At 42.7% G+C, this 15989-nt stretch overlaps 1 protein-coding gene across 1 annotated transcript in view; it reads right to left on the bottom strand.

Annotated features, from left to right (window-relative positions):
* Positions 1-6602: 6602 nt before the first annotated feature.
* Positions 6603-15989, bottom strand: part of Pparg (peroxisome proliferator activated receptor gamma) — a 43336-nt gene continuing 33949 nt past the window's right edge. The window contains exon 3 of the mRNA XM_029557103.1: positions 6603-7033. Within this exon, the coding sequence (XP_029412963.1) occupies positions 6786-7033 (248 nt within the window). The 3' untranslated portion in view covers positions 6603-6785. The remainder of the gene's footprint in view (positions 7034-15989) is intronic.

Raw genomic sequence — 15989 nt, 5'->3', positions numbered from 1 at the left:
TTTCTTTGTGGTGCTGGAGACAGAACCCAGAATCTTGTGTGTGCTTGGTGAGTGTTTGACCACTGACCACTGAGTCCTAACTTCTGTCAAAGGCAAGGTCTTTCTGGAAAAAAGATGTGGGAGAAACAGGTTTTGAGACATGTGAATAGAAATGACTTTGAGATGTTGATGAGCTAGGTGAAGCAATGGAGGCAAAGCTCCTCAGAGCAGAGACCTTTGCAGGTTGGGGGTATGTGAGACCTTGGCTCCTGGGAATAGGAGGGAATGGTTAGTTAGGGAGAGGATGCTATTGCATGGGCCAGAAGATTGTCATTGAATTACAGGAACAAAGTGAGTTAGAACCTCAGGATACAGAGCTAAGGGTTGGGAGCCACTGAGGGGGTCCATCTCTCCAGGTAGCTGTCCAGGGCTGGATTGCCTTTGGGAGCCTTGGAGAGGGGATTTATACTTTGGGCAGTGTTGACTTTCAGGAGGCTTGTTTTCCAAACTTCAAATTTGATCATATCCCTCTGCTGCTTGGCAACATCCTCTGGATCCCAATGGTCTCCAAATACAGTCCAAGAGATTTCCTTACTAGGGGATAGGAGCTTGTCCCAATCTGACATAGGCTTGGCCTCACTGACTTCCCACCCTGACCCCCTTGGAGAGCCTGGACACTCCTGTGCCCACCACACCCTCTGTGGATCCACTCTGCATCTCTAGGCTGTTGCTTCCTCTGAGCTGTATGTACTCATCCACACACTGTGGCCCTTTGAGACCCCTCACCTTCACTCCTGGGTAGATTTTGCCAAATGTGTACTATGGGTAGGACAAGATGGTGCCCAGTAGTCTTTTAACTCTAAAATTCTGCTAATTAATTTATGTGTATTTTGAATAGGATCCTATGAAACCTAGGTTGGCCTTGAAATCACTACATAGCAGAGGCTAGCCTTGAACCCCTGATTATCCTGCCTCTATTCCCAAGTGCTGCTTTACTACCATGCCTTGCTTTGTTTATGTATTTATTTATTGGTGTGGTGTGAGCATGTGTGTGCATGTGTGGAGGCCAGAGTGATAGAGGGTATCTTCCTCTAACATTCTCTACCTTATTTATTTATTTATTTTGAGATAGCGTCTCTCACTGAATGTGGAGCTACATATTTTGGCTAGGCTGGCTGGCCAGTGCACAGCTTCTATGTGGATGCTCAGGATCTGAGATCAGGTCCCCATGCTTGTGCAGCAAGCACTTTACCCACTGAGTCATCTCCCTAGCCTCCTATTTATTAATTTATTTTAGAAATATTTTATGCATTATTTTTATTTTTTATATATGTTTTGCCTGCATGTGTGTAAGTGCACCCATATCATGCAATGGCCTTGGAGGTCAGAAGAGGGTATCGGATCACCCAGAGCTGGAGTTAGGGATGGTTGTTAGCTGCCATGTGGGTACTAGGAATTGAACTGGGGTCCTCTGTAAGAGCAGTCAGTGCTTCTGAAGCAAGGTCTTGCTATTTTGCTCAGGCTGCCCTTTTATTTCGAGGTTCAAGCAGCCTATGTTAGCCTCCTGAGTAGCTGGGACTTCTCAATACACCCCCCCTTATATTAATTTATTTACTCTGTGTGTGTGTGTGTGTGTGTGTATGTATGCATGTATGTATGTGTGCATGTATGTGCGGGCCCGAGTGTGCCATCAAGGCACTCATATGGGGATCAGAGGATAATTTGCTGGAGTTGGTTCTCTCTTTCTACCATGTGGCTTCTAGGGATCTAACTCAGGTGGTCAGGCTTGACAGCAAGCACCCTTACCCACTGAGCCATGTTGTCGGCCCTTCATTTATGTTCAGTAATGTTAAATGGAGGTAAAACTATGTCCAGTCATTGATGAGGGTGAATCTGCAGAGACACCCAGGAACCAGGCTAAGAACCAGGATGGTGTGAAGAAAACAGGGACGTGTCTACTTAGTGAAGGACAGCACTGTGTGTATCATAGTGGACATAATCTGTGATTCTTTTCCTCAGGGTTGGGAATGAGGAACCCCACCCCAACCCTAGCTCCCTAGGAGGCATTTCCTTGTTTCTGGAACAGGTATCCAAGGGCTATCTTCCAGCCTTGTCATCCCTGCCTCTTTTCATCAGCATCCCAGCGATGGTAGCTATCATACAAGTCAGAGCCCACCCACAGAAAGGACTTGCCTTTGGTGGCCTCAGGGAAGCAAGAAATGCTGGAATGCAGAGGTTACTAAACCTACCACGTCCTAGCTTCCTTCTTTTTTCCTCAGTGTGGCCAACCCTCTGGTTTCTGACCTCAAACCTACAACTGGGGATTTGCAGAGTGACACCACATGGCCACACAGGATGGAACCTGGGGCCTCACACATGCTAAGCACATGCTAAGCAAATGCCCCTCTTCTGAGTCACACCCTCACTCCCTGCTGCTTCTCCCTCTGAGCTCTAGTTGCAGAGCAGCCCCTTTACTCCTCACAGAAGCCAAAGAAACCAAAAAAGCGAAACAATAGAAATAGGATAATGCAGGTCAGCCGGGGTTTCAGTTGAGGCTAGAGAAATTGTCTGTGTAGCTCTAGTTTCTCGAGGACCCTGTATTCCCTGTTTTCCACTCATAATAGAAAGATTAGGGAAGGGTGCCATGGTCAGTGGCAATGTGGGGAGAGGGCTTGTGTGGGAGCCTAGGAATCCTCGCCTCCCTTTTTGATGCTTGACCAGTTTCTTTTCTTCTTATTTTTATTAATACACATCCCTAAGTGTGTATGAGCCCAGAGAAATTACTATGAATAACTGATGATGCATTTGTTGATTAACTTGTGAATCATGTTTGGGATGGGGGGAGGCCAGAGGAAGAAGCAGGAGCTTTAGAGTTGAATATAATGTGTTGTAAAATATTTAGCAAATGATCATCCAAGCCACAGGGAAAAAGTCTGAGAGATGGGAATTTGAAAGCTGCCAGGATTTAAAAGCTATTTAATGCTAACCATCGGTGCCAAAGAGTTGAGAGCGTCCCTCTCCCCACTCCATTGGCAACAGTGGCTTGAAAATGTGGAACAGGCTTGGCATGACTGTGGAACTCTAGTGGGAACCAAGATCAGGCAGTGAACTGAAAGGCTTTTTGTTTGAGAACCTTGTAAACAAGGGATCTCCTCTGAGGTCCCTCTGAGAACTCCACCTTGCCTATTGCCTGCACATTTTCTCTTTCCATTTCCCTGATAAACTCCCCACATGGAGCCAACATTGTGAAGACACCCGTCAGTCATCTGGATGTTTCAAAATACCCAAATGCATCAAGGCAGGAAGAAACTCCCATATGGCCAAGCAAATATGTCACTTTCCTTCAAATGTTTGGCTGTCACTTAGAGTGGGCCTCATCTCTGGTTCCAATGTGGCTTAGCTCTGTCATTTTAAAGGCTTGGACTGTGAAGTTGTCTTTCTGAGAGGCTTAGGAATTGTATATTTTTAGGACTGGAGTCAGGATTCACTTCCATAATCTGACTCTTTGGAGACACATTTACTTTCAAAAAAAGGATGAAAAAACCAAACCCAAAAACCCTCAAAAAAAAAAAAAACAAAAACAAAAACAAAAACAAAAACAAAAAGCAAAAAAAAACACACACCCTCTTGATGTTTTGGTTTGACAGCCCTCAACTTCAAAGCCATATCCTCCTGGGTAGAAATACTGTATGTTAAGGTAAATTGAAGGAATTAATTTAGGACAGTGGAAACAGTTATCCTAGAGGATGGAGACCTCATGGTAGTTTGGTCACAGGGCATGCTTTAAAGACATGCTGTGAACCAGTATTAGTGAATCTGATGGCTTTAATCAACTCATATATTAATTCTACCAAGAAGGGCCCTGGTGTTAGGGAACATTTTATAATTCACTTGCTGGCATGCATTAAGAAATATAATGAATCATTAGCTCCTGAGTTCAGGAAAGTAAGAGACCTCTGGGCTATCAGCCGAGGTTGATGGGAGGAGACACCTAGCCCTGGCCATGGCAGCATGTCCTTAACCTTCTTTTGTACTATTGCCCCAGCTGCTTGTCTTTCCCATAATACCCCTGCTCATCTGCTCTACACATCCTCAACTCCACACAGTCCTTGAGACCTACTTCACTGAGTCCACAGACTCAATCTTGGCTATTTAGTCTTTATGAATCTTCACTTCCTTTCAGAACACTTTATGGCTTGTAAGAGTCCTAACCCTTCCTCTGGCACATAATTACTACTGTATGGCAATCTGCTTTAAGAAAGAATAAGTTTTTTCTCTCCTCAATTCAAAGGTAAGTTCTTGTTGGCAAGTGCCAACTCTTTTATTTTTTTATTTCCTTATTTAGTGTGTGTGTGTGTGTGTGTGTGTGTGTGTGTGTGTGCATGTATGGGTGTACATGTGCCATGGTGTGCATTTGGAGGTCAGATTTGAATTTGGGAGTTGATTCTTGCCTTGCAACTTGTCAAGACAGGGTTGCTCTTGTTTCTGCTGCTGCACTGCATGCTCCAGGCTCACTGGCCTGAGAGCATCCAGGCTATTCTTTTTTGGCTATCGCTCATCTCATAGTAGAAGTGCTGGGATTACAGATACATGCCACCAAATCAGACTTTTTATATGGGTTTGAAACCAGGTCATCAGGCTTGCATGGCTAGTGCTTCGACTCAGAACCATCCGTCCCTTCATTTTTTTTTAATTAAAAAAACCCAAAATCTTATTTATGTGTGTGTGTGTGTGTGTGTGTGTGTGTGTGTATATGTCACATGTTTACAGGTGTCCAAAGAACACAGATCCCTGGAACTGGAGTTGCAAGGCAGTTGTGAGAAACCCAATGTGCGTGTTGGGAACTGAGCACAAGTCTTCTGGAAGAGTAGTAAGTGCTCTTAGCCACTGAGCCATCTCTGCAGTATCCCCCTTTTTTTGAGACAGGGTCACATGTATCCTAGAATGGCCTTGAACTTTATATATAGCCAAGGAATAAAATAATCTGTAACTCCTGATCCTACTGTCTCAATCTCCCAAGTGCTAGAATTATTGGCATCTGCCAGTGTGCTTGGCTTTTGTGTTGGTGGGACCAAACCCAAGGTCTCATGCTTGCCAGGTAAGAATTCTACCAGCCCCATGGTGCTCTTAAAACATGCCTGTGCTCCCCTTGGAGCGTCTAGCAATGTTCAGTGTAGAGATGATGCTGGCAACTGGCTGCTTGGGAACACGTTGGTGTCCTGTTAGTAGGCAGTACAGTCTGCCCTTCAAACCTGGTGGGTTCTACATCTGAGGACTCAACCAACCACAGGCCAAATGTTTGAAGAAAAAAAGCATCTTTGTACTGAATATATATAATTCCTCCTGTCCTGTTTTTGTTATTATTTTCTGAATACCACAGTATGACAGCTGTTTGCAACATTTCCATTGTTTTAGGTATTGTAAGTAATCTAGAGATGGTTTAAAGGCGGTGTGTGTGTGTGTGTGTGTGTGTGTGTGTGTGTGTGTGTGAGCATAGATTATATGCAAATATACTTTCTTCTATAAGGGACTTGGGCTTTGGTGCCTGTAGAGGACCTGGAATCAGGCCCCCACAGTCCCTGAGGAATGACAGCATGCTAAACAGGTTGTGGGTGGTGAGTGAAAATTCCATTAGAGCTGTGGAAGAAGCTTGGATTCTTGCCAAGACCAGGGATATGTCACCAAATTAGCACATGTAGGTTGAGACACACTTTGAGCAGCATTTGGTCCTCATGTTCCCTTGTTCTTCTTAGTTATGACTGTCAAGGAACATAGCTCGGAATAGTTATAAACTGAATAAACTAAGAATGAAAGTTTATCAGTAGTTTCATCCCTCCCCCCCGCTTCTTTTGGTCTTTTTGAGACAAGGTCTCCCTGTATCCCCAACTGGCTTGGAACTCACTATGTAGACCAGGCAGGCCTGGAACTCATGGAGATCTGCCTGCCTCTGCTTCCTGAGTGCTGGGATTAAAGGCATGGTGTGCCCTGACCCCTTCATTCACATTTTTAAAAAGACAGAGCTGAAGGATGGCTCAAGTAAAGGTGCTGGATGTAGTGGCATGGGGGAGAGGGAGGCAGGAGGATCCCCCAGGCTCACTAGCCAGCTAGTCTAGCCTAATTGCTGAGTTCCAGGCCAATAAGAGACCCTGTCTCAAAGGAGCTGGATGCCATTCCGAACCCAAGACACTCAAGGTTGTCTTTAGGTCTCCACACACATAGTACAAATGTGAACCCGTGCTTGTTTTAAAAACACATGCACTTGGATGGCTTAGCGTTTAAGAGCACTGACTGCTCTTGCAGAGAACCCCAGTTCGATTCCCAGCACCCACATGGTGGCTACAAGCCATCCTTAACTCCAGTTCCAGGAAAATCCAAAGCCCTCATCTGACCTCTGTGGCATTGCATGACGCGGGTGCACTCACATACATGCAAGCAATACATTCATACACATAAAATAAAAACAATAAAATATTAAAAAAAAACCCACACACATTTAAAAACATGACTAGAAAAGAAAGGTGCAGGGAGATAAAGTAGAGAACTCTGTCCCCAAACCCAGAAGGGCAGAATGGGAGACGCAAGTCAGTCTTCAAATTTATCAACAATTTCATAATGTGGCAATTTTTAATATTAAAAGTAAATTGTAAATGTATTTTTATAAACAATATGCATAAAATAAATCATATTTTAAAACCTTTTGTTTTTAAAATGCTTTTTCACAGTAAATTTCTTAGGTGTCAGATTTTCCCTCAAAGTAATAGTGCAATTAGAAGAAGGAATGTGCTATCAGCGGCTGGACTTTTCTGCTAATATAAGTCCTTGTAGATCTCCTGCAGCAGGGGGTGCAGGCTCATGTCCGTCTCAGTCTTCTTGATCACGTGCAATAGCTGCACATGCTCCGTGACGATCTGTCTGAGGTCTGTCATTTTCTGGAGCAGCTTGGCAAACAGCTGTGAGGACTCAGGGTGGTTCAGCTTGAGTTGGAGTTCCAGGGCCTGCAGCAGGTTGTCCTGGATGTCCTCAATGGGTTTCACGTTGAGCAAGCCTGGGCGGTCTGGAGAGCAAAGAGAAAACACAAAAGGAGGTTCAGTCAAACATTTTCTGGGCTGCCTCTAAACTCTGGGCAGGCTCTTTTTTTAAAAAAAAAACAACTCAGTGTTGGGGATGAAATTCAGTCCGCAAGCATGTTAGGCCAGTGTTCTACCAGAGTCACAGCCCCTGCTTCTTAAACTGGGTGAAGAGGGAGGGTCAGCAGCTAATGGGATAGACCAGAGCCGGAGACTGAAAGCACAAGTGTCAGAGCTTCCAGTGACCTGTCCCTGTCCAGGACTAAGTCTGTGTGGCTGATGTGACACATCTCAGAGCCATCCTGTCCCCAGATGGAGGCCTTTTCTGCTAACAAGCTTTTCAGAAATCTTATTTCCACGCTTTGCTCCTTCTGTATGAATCTGTTTTATAGCTTCTACCAACATTCACACAACAGCCTCAAACAAGCTTTTAAAAATAAACTTTATCTGGGCCTGGAGAGATGGCCCAGCAGTTAAGAGCACCGGCTGCTCTTGCAGAGGACCTGGGTTCAAGTCCCAGCACCTACATAGCAGCTAACAACTGTCTGAAACTCCAGTTCCAGGGGATCTGCTACACTTTTCTGATCTCCACGGGCACTGCATGACATGCTGGCAATATGCTCATAGACATAAAATAAAAATAATAAAGTATTTTTTAAAAAGCTTTGTCTTTTTTTGTATATTACATTTTCAGTGGGATAAAACAGTTTAAAATATGGTTTTACTTTGGAGGGATGTGCCCCTCCCCAGCAGTTTAACAAAGATTTCTTCTGAGTGATTAAATTGCAGGTAATTTTCACTGACTTCGCTAATTTTTTTTTGGTTTATTTTCTATCTTTTTTTTTTTTTTGAGGCAAGGTCTGTGTTGCCTAGGTTGGCCCCAAATGCCTGGGCTCAACCGACTCTTGCCTCAGCCTTCTGAGTAGATGGGGTACATACAGATGCACATACCATGCCTGGTGTGGATTCTTCTTGATACCTTTCTTTATTGCAACTTGGAAATAATGATCTTGAATCACTTTTAAATTCTTGATATTTTCTTCATGTAGAACTTGTTGGATTTATCCTTAGAGATTTAGTTTCTACTGTAAATGGGCTCATTTTTGTTATATTTCCTAATATATTCCTGCTGATGTTTAAAAGGCTATTGATGTTCATATAATGAATCTATTCCAATTTTCTGAGTTCCTGCCAGTTCAAATCATTTGTAGTTATTGGATTTTACTTTTTTTTGATGGATAACTGTATGCACTTGCATACAATGGTAGTTTTAAATTTTTATTTTGTCTTTTCTGGTGTTTACATGTGTTGTTTCCTTTTCTTGCCATGTTACTATGGCTAAAACCTCTCCTAGTATTAAATAATAGTAGCAATAAGCAGTATGTGACTTTTTCTAAAGCTGTGATCTTGCTATGCTGCTCAGCCTGGACTTAAACTCTTGGGTTTAAGTGATCCTCCTGCCTCAGCCTCCCCTGTAATCTGTAACTATACCCAGTGGTAAGATATTTTTGAAAAGACATTCTTGTTTTACTGACTTTGAAAGAAATGCTTCTAATGTTCACCACTATGATATTTGCTTTAGATTATGCTGAATATGTTTTATTCTTAGCTTTCCAAGAATTTTAAAGTTTTAAATTTGTTCTGGTCAGGAATGTTGGTTAAATTTTATTTAATGCTTTAAAATTTTTCTATCTAAAGAGATATGGTATCTGCAAAGATATGATTTTATCTTAACCTATTGTAATGGATTACATTAATAGATTTCTTTGTACCCTTGCACTCATCTGTTAATATATTTTTAAATAATAAATATATTTAAATAATATATTATTTAATATTTGTAAATGATATGGTCCAGAGTGTTATCTTTTGTGGCATCCTTTGCCTGTTTGGGTAGTAACTGTTAACCAGCCTTGTGAATGCAGTTGAGAAGTTTCCTTCTACCTCCCTGTGGAAGCTGTCTGTTCTTTGGTGGTTTCTTGGAATTCATTTGCAGAATCATCTGATCCTAGTGATAAATCTTTTATTATCTTTAATTTTCTTCTACAGCTTTTAATCTTTTAGGCTTTCTACAAAATATAAAGTAAAATTTTTAGTAATTTCTACTAGAATAAAGTTGTACATGACATTCTTTTATACTCTGGAATCTTCATTATTATTATTATTTATTATTATTATTATCATTATTTTGGTCTTTTGGAGACAGGGTCTCCCTGTAGCCCTGGCTGACCTGGAACTCAGTATGTAGACCAGGCTGGTCTCACAGAGATCTGCCTGCCTCTGCCTCCCAAGTGCTGGGATTAAAGGCATGCGCCATCATGCCTGGCCCATTTAATATTTTTAAAAGTTTTATCAAACTGGGCTGGAGAGATGGCTCAGCAGTTAAGAGCACTGATGGCTCTTGCAGAGGACCCAGGTTTGATTCCCAGCACCCACATGGTGGCTATGAACTGTCCTTAACTCCAGTTTCAGGGGAATCGCCCTCTTCTGACCTCCACGGCATTGCACAACATGGGTGTACTCACATACATGCAGGCAATATACTCATACACATAAAAATAAAAAATTTTTAAAAAATCATAGTTTCAATTTTATATTCTCTTAAAAAAGAAATTTCTTTAGGTTTATTTTTTCTTCTTTCCTAATTTCTTGATTTGAATCCTTTACTCTGGTTTCGAGAATTCTTGTTTTCTAATACATTTCTTAAGGCTCTAAATTTTCCTCCAAGTGTCACTTTGGTTTCATCCCATGGGCCTTCATGAACAGTGCTTGCATTGTTCTTTCTCAAACAGCCTATCACAGAATTGTGACTTCATTTTAACCCAAGAGCTATAAAGAAGTGTGATTTTGAATTTTTGAGTGAAGAATCTGGGTTTTGGTTCTTGTTTTCTAAGTTTGCTGCATTCGTTAGAATATGAGGGTTTTCTCCCCAAGGTCTACCAAAAGGCACGGTTCATTTACAACTTAGGACATGCTCCAGCATCTTGCATTGATTTCAAAGTTTGGCTCCTGAAGGTTGTTTATTTATTATTAGAGTCTTAGCTCTTCTTCCTTCACTATGCATTTAATTCACATCTCCATTTATGTCAGCGGATGCTCCTGCCCCTCTCCCCCAGCCTCAATTTCTCTAGTTACCCTTTTGTTCCAGTCACACTGAGGCACTTCTATTCCAAATTCCTCAAACATCCTGATTCATCAGACTCTGTAGATTTGGTACCTCCTGCCTGAAGCCTCATCATTTCACAGTGACTTCAATTGCTTCTTCAAATGGAGCACCAGTGGGGTAGAGTCCCTCCTTCCCCTCATCCCTTCTTTTCCTCTATCCTCATCTCTTATCTCTGGACCCTCATAGTACCATATGAACTACTCTCTCCATTCTAGACTATATTTACTGAACAGTTATATTTCTCCAAGATTGTGCTAAGAGCATTCTGTATCACAATATCACTTAATTTTCACAATAGGTTTTAAAGGCCATAGTTTATGGAGAGAAAATAAAGACTTGGAATACAGAGTTAAATCTGTGGTTTGTTAGTAAAAGCCAGAGCCAAACTTTGGATCTAAATCTGTCTGATCTAAACACTATACTCTTAAGCCTTCTTTACCTGAACTGTCAGTACTGTATTCTCATTCCCCTCACCCCCAGGAGGTAGCAGAGTCTTGATGACTCTGAGTACCAGTGGCTGAGTTAATGAACAAGAAGTTTGTTCTGGCCAAGAACCCTCGATCAAAGGGTATAATTGTAGTTGGTGAATAAGCCTAAAGGCAGAATCATTACATAGTGAAGAAGTCTCCTGTGAATGGTGTTTTGTTTTGCCATATCTAATAAACTTTCATAACCTTTATCCATGGAGGAAGGCTCAGAAGAACAATGTGGTCTCAGGGTAGGATTTTCAGAACTCTCAACATTCTCTTTACTTTCTTTTGTTTTACAGAAGGAAACTTGCCTTTGGTTTAACTTTTTTCCTCTCTAACAGATCCCATCAATTGGATTAAGTGCAATTTCCTTTTGAAATTCCAGCATTTAATTTGGAACCATAGGCAAAATAAATAAATAAAAGTCTTAGAGTCTGAGAATGAAATAAATGATTCAGATCTGGCTTAGAGAACCCCACTCCTGGAAGCATTATGCTTTTCTCACAGTTGTGACACCATGATGAAAATCACTTGGGCCAGTGAGACAGCTCAGTGGGTAAAGCAATTGCTGTGCAAGGCTGATGGCCTGAGTTTGATCCCTGGAACTGGTGTAAAAATGGAAAAACTGACTCCACAAAGTTGTTCTGTAACCACTACATGTGAGTTCTGGTATGCACACACAATAATAATAAATAATTTAAACTTACTTAAAAAACAAACTACCGAGGCTTCAAGGAAAGCTGGATTCTGAATTGGGATCTCTGGTATAATGACTGTTGATCCTATTCTTCAATAAACATTCAAAGATTTCAAAGACCAGAGGCCATGTGAACATGTGTGCATCTGGGTGGCAGCAACATGGGTAAAGATGGGGCTGAGTGAAGCTCCTTTGGGTTGGGCCTACACAGCCCATGTAGGATTCTTTGCTCACTTGGACACTGGCTCCAAAACCTTTCTTTTGAGAAACACCAGTGGGGGTAAAACTGCCAAAGAGGTCACACGAATGAACGTAAATTCTCATTTATCAAACAACCAGACCCCACCATGCAAGAGATGGGTTCGCTGGAACACTGGTTCAGTGAGTGATATGCGACCAGCTGCTCCAGGAGTGGGGAAGGATCTGGTTTGGATTTTCAAACTCTTCTCTGGCAAGTTACTCTTTATGATGTGATGGATGATGTTTGGCTGAAGGGCTGAGATGCTTAGCCACAGATTAAATATATTTTCTCCAGTGACAAGTTAGATCATTTATGGATCAGCCCCACTGTCCCCTGCTGGAATCTCTGTCAAGGGAGCACATTTTGGGGAAGGAGGCTACAGAGTAGAAAGGGCTACGTTCTCCTTTTTGGTCTTTCACCAGCTCTATGACCTTAGGGCCAACTGATTAAGCTCGTTGGGCTCAATTCCCTCCTCTGTACACTAAATAGATCAGACTCTATCAATAATTTCTAAATTCCTAAGTCAAAAGTTCTAAGATACATTCTCATTTGTAATTCCCTCTAGTAAGCAATTCACATAATTCAACTGGGGAAATAAACTTAAAAATTCAACTGCAAAAGTGTATTATCAGACTTACATATTAAACTTAGAGCTGGCTTATTTCAAAACAGAAACCAAACAAAAGCAAGCCTCCTTTGGTCTTGGGCCACTCCTCACCTTCTGTCCTTCATGGACTGTGAGACCTCCTCTGCATCCTGTCCTGTATTTCTATTTCTCTTTCTACAGTCTTCTTGTTCCCTCAGACTTTCACTGAACTGAGACAGTTTCATAGGAGCTAAACAGAGGTGCGGCAGTCCTTTCCCTTCTCTCTCTCTACTTCCCAGGAGCCTGGGACCTGCTAGGACATTTCCTGAAGGGCCATCTGAGGTCCTTGCACCTTGTTGAGGTGAGAGGCGGGTCTGGAGTAGGCTCAGGGTCAAGAACTCTCTGCTGGCCAGGGCTGCCCAGAAGGCCCTTTGGGGAAGCCCTGTTGACTCATACACTCCAGGAGGCTGGAGTCAATTACTGCTTCCTTACTCCCCAGGCTGCAAAGAATTGGGAAAGAATGTTTCCGGTCTTCATTCACATAGTTCTGGGATTGATTAGAGAGTACTTGATTATGGGCAGATCAAGAAAGCTTCCATCTTATCCAGATCTCGTCTACCTTATGCACAGAATTTATCTGCAGCAGACTGCATTCTCTGGCCCTGTTTGGATCTGCCCACCTGGGCAGCATTTCTCAGGAGGCTCAGGCCCAAGCTAGCCACAGGTTGGGTCTCTTGAAGGAAAGACAAGAAAACCAAAGCTAATCCTTTTGTCTCATCTCTGGAAGATGCTCCCTGGGCTACCTCCTCTGCTGGCTTTGTGGTAGATTGACTTGAAATGGACTAGGTTCTTTAAGGAGAAAAGTTGGCTTTAGGGCAACTATAAATTGATCCACAACCAAGAAAGACCTCAGTTCAAATTTGGGGCGAACACTGAAGGGGAGGACTCCTACCTAGGATTCAGCACTCTGCAATTTAACTTCCTTTCCAACTGCCTCCATTTCCTTTATTGGATTATGCCTTAAATTCCAAGATGGGATCTAAGGAGTCCTGGACTTGGAAATTATATACTGGAGTCTTATTTCCCTTCCACTTAAGTTTGTATGTGCTTTTGGACAAATCAGTTGATCCTTCAGGGAATGGCTTACTTTTTAAGACAACAATGCCATATCTCTCTTAAGGCCACCAAGAGAATAAAATGGGTAAGGAATGCTAGATGATCTTATTCTTTGTGTTTGTTCAAACAACAGCTACAGGGTGGGGTCAGGCCTGCAAGCAAGGGTGGATGTGTGTCAACAGCTGGGAAATGGAAGGTTTTAAGTTGTCTTTGGTAAGAGTGGAAATTCAGGAGTATGAGAAAAAGTTACAATGCAGACATGCTTGGCAAGTTCTCAGTCTCATAGTTGAAAGACGTGTAGGACAGTTCAAGAACAGACACAAAGCAAAAACAGATACGGTGCCCAACTTCATTTCTTCCTTGCAGACGTCAGAGAGCATTGAATTTCCCTGGAACTGGAGTTACAGACGGTTGTTAGCTGCCATGTGGGTACTGGGAATTGAAGACTCAGGTCCTCTGCAGGAGCAGCCAGTGCTCTTAACCTCTGAGTCATCTATCCAGTCCCCTAAGAAGAATCCTCAATTTTGGCTACACATTAAAATGAATGGGAGAAATTAAACACAAGGTTTTGAAAGCTCTGGTGATTTCAATGTGTAGCTATGGGTGTGAGCAGTATTGGTTTATTGAGAAACCTGTGGAGTTTCAAGTTTGCAACTTACTCACATGGCAACCTTGGGTAAGTTCCTGAATCTTTCCATACTTCAGTTTTGTTTTGAAAAATGGAGGTTGGTCCCAAATACTTGGAGGCTAAGGCAGGGGAATGGAATTACTTGAGCAAAAGTGAGACCAGCCTGGGCAACATGGTGAGAACCTATCTCACTCACTCACTCACTCACTCACTCACTCACTCACTCCCTGGGCAACATGGTGAGAACCTATCTCACTCACTCACTCACTCACTCACTCACTCACTCACTCACTCGCTCACTCACTCACTCAGTAATGGGCTAGCACTGTAGCTCAGTACAGTGCTTGCTTAGCACATGTGAATTCAATCTACAGCACCACAAAAATAGTTTTGTTTATGTGTATGTGAGTGTATGTGCACACACATGTGGAAGTGACAGGACAGTCTTGGGTATCACTCCTCAGGTGCTGCCCACTTTTCTTTTTGAGACAGTGTCTCGTACTGGCTTTCCAAGTAGGCTAGGCTGGTTGGCTAGTAAGCCCCAGGGATCTACCCATTTCACTTCCCCAGGGTTGGGACTACAAGCACTGGTTTTCTTTTTTTAAATGTGGGTTCTTGGGATCAAATTCATGTCCTCATGCTTAGAAGGCAAGCACTTTACTGACTGAGCTGTCCCCAGTTCATTACAAATATTTTACCTTAAATATTTAAAATAGAGCTAGAATGGTAATATAATTAATAGTTTTCAGAGTGTTAAATGAGTTAATATGTTCAGCAGGCTTATGGTGGTATGTGGTGGGTAGTAACTTGGACTGTTATTATTTTTCTGCTGTTTCTTGTCTTTTTTCCCTTCTGGCATTCCCCTGATTTTCCTGGGTTCTCTGTCTTTCCTATTCTTTTTCCTTAATTGTTTCCCTCTCAGCCTTGCCTCTACCTTTTTTCTTCCAGATGTTTTCCTCCTTCCAGTCCTGGGCTGTACCTTGCTGGGATTTACTAGGAATGCTAGCACAGTCAACCTAAATTAATGACAGGCCTGAAAGATGGCTGATTTTAGGCGTGAGGTGGTTTACTGCAGCTATCAAAAAAAATGGGACATCATAAAACAGAGATCTTGCAAATGCGCCATAGATAGAGATCATCTGCTGGCTGCACACTGAGCTGTGCAAGCGCAAGTGGCTGGTGGACCCTCCCTCTGACGCAGGTTAATCTTCTGACACTTCCCTGTTCAAGCAACAATTTCACATTCATCAATGCTTTCTCTATGTCAGATAATATCTGTGATTTAGTAAGGATGGTGGAAGGGAAAAACCACAATGAAACCGAATCTAGCCAGGACTTCCTAATATCTGCCCATCAAGTAGTAACTCCATGTCAGCTGGCCTCAGTTCCTACTTCTACAGAGCCAGCTCCTGAACACATTAGGGGCAAAGCAGGTGAACCTTTGCTCTGCCTGGTCAAGGTTGGTCTGTTCCTCTGAGGGCCTCCAGGGAATTGGACCTGAGCCTGGTTTTAGTTCAAAGTCTTTGAGGATGGAAATGGTCTTGGAGTTCTGTCCTGACCTGGGAAGTCCTGTGTCTGATTGCCTTGCACCTGTGGTTAGGGCTCCTTACTGTGCTAGTCCCTCAAGGTTCAGCCATGTTCTCTGCTCCCCTCCTTTTTGTCAGGATCAGATGGCAGTCTATTATGGTTTGCCACTTAAGCTGATGGAGGCAGATACATTTCTGCTCCTTTTGTGTCCAGGATAGGTTACACCAGGACTGATGGGTAGGGGTAGAGGAAGAAGGAGGCATGGAAACCAACAAAAGACCTCCTCCGTGTCTCCTTCCAACCTAACATGCTGCTTCCAATAGTACCTGTGGTTCTGCCCTGCTCTGGGAAGGAAGTGAGAGAAACGGGGCTGAGAACACCTTTTCTTCCTGATTTCTTAGACCTTAGAACTTGTGACAGCAAACAGAGCCAGTGCCTATGTAAGGTATAACCCTGCCAAGTACTGATCCCTACTCCTTGCACCCCTTCCCCTCCTCCTTTTGTTTTTTTTT

This window comes from Nannospalax galili, unplaced genomic scaffold (assembly GCF_000622305.1).
Source record: "Nannospalax galili isolate Female #2095 unplaced genomic scaffold, S.galili_v1.0 scaffold406, whole genome shotgun sequence".
Lineage (NCBI taxonomy): Eukaryota > Metazoa > Chordata > Mammalia > Rodentia > Spalacidae > Nannospalax > Nannospalax galili.
This window is presented reverse-complemented; position numbering and strand designations above follow the sequence as displayed.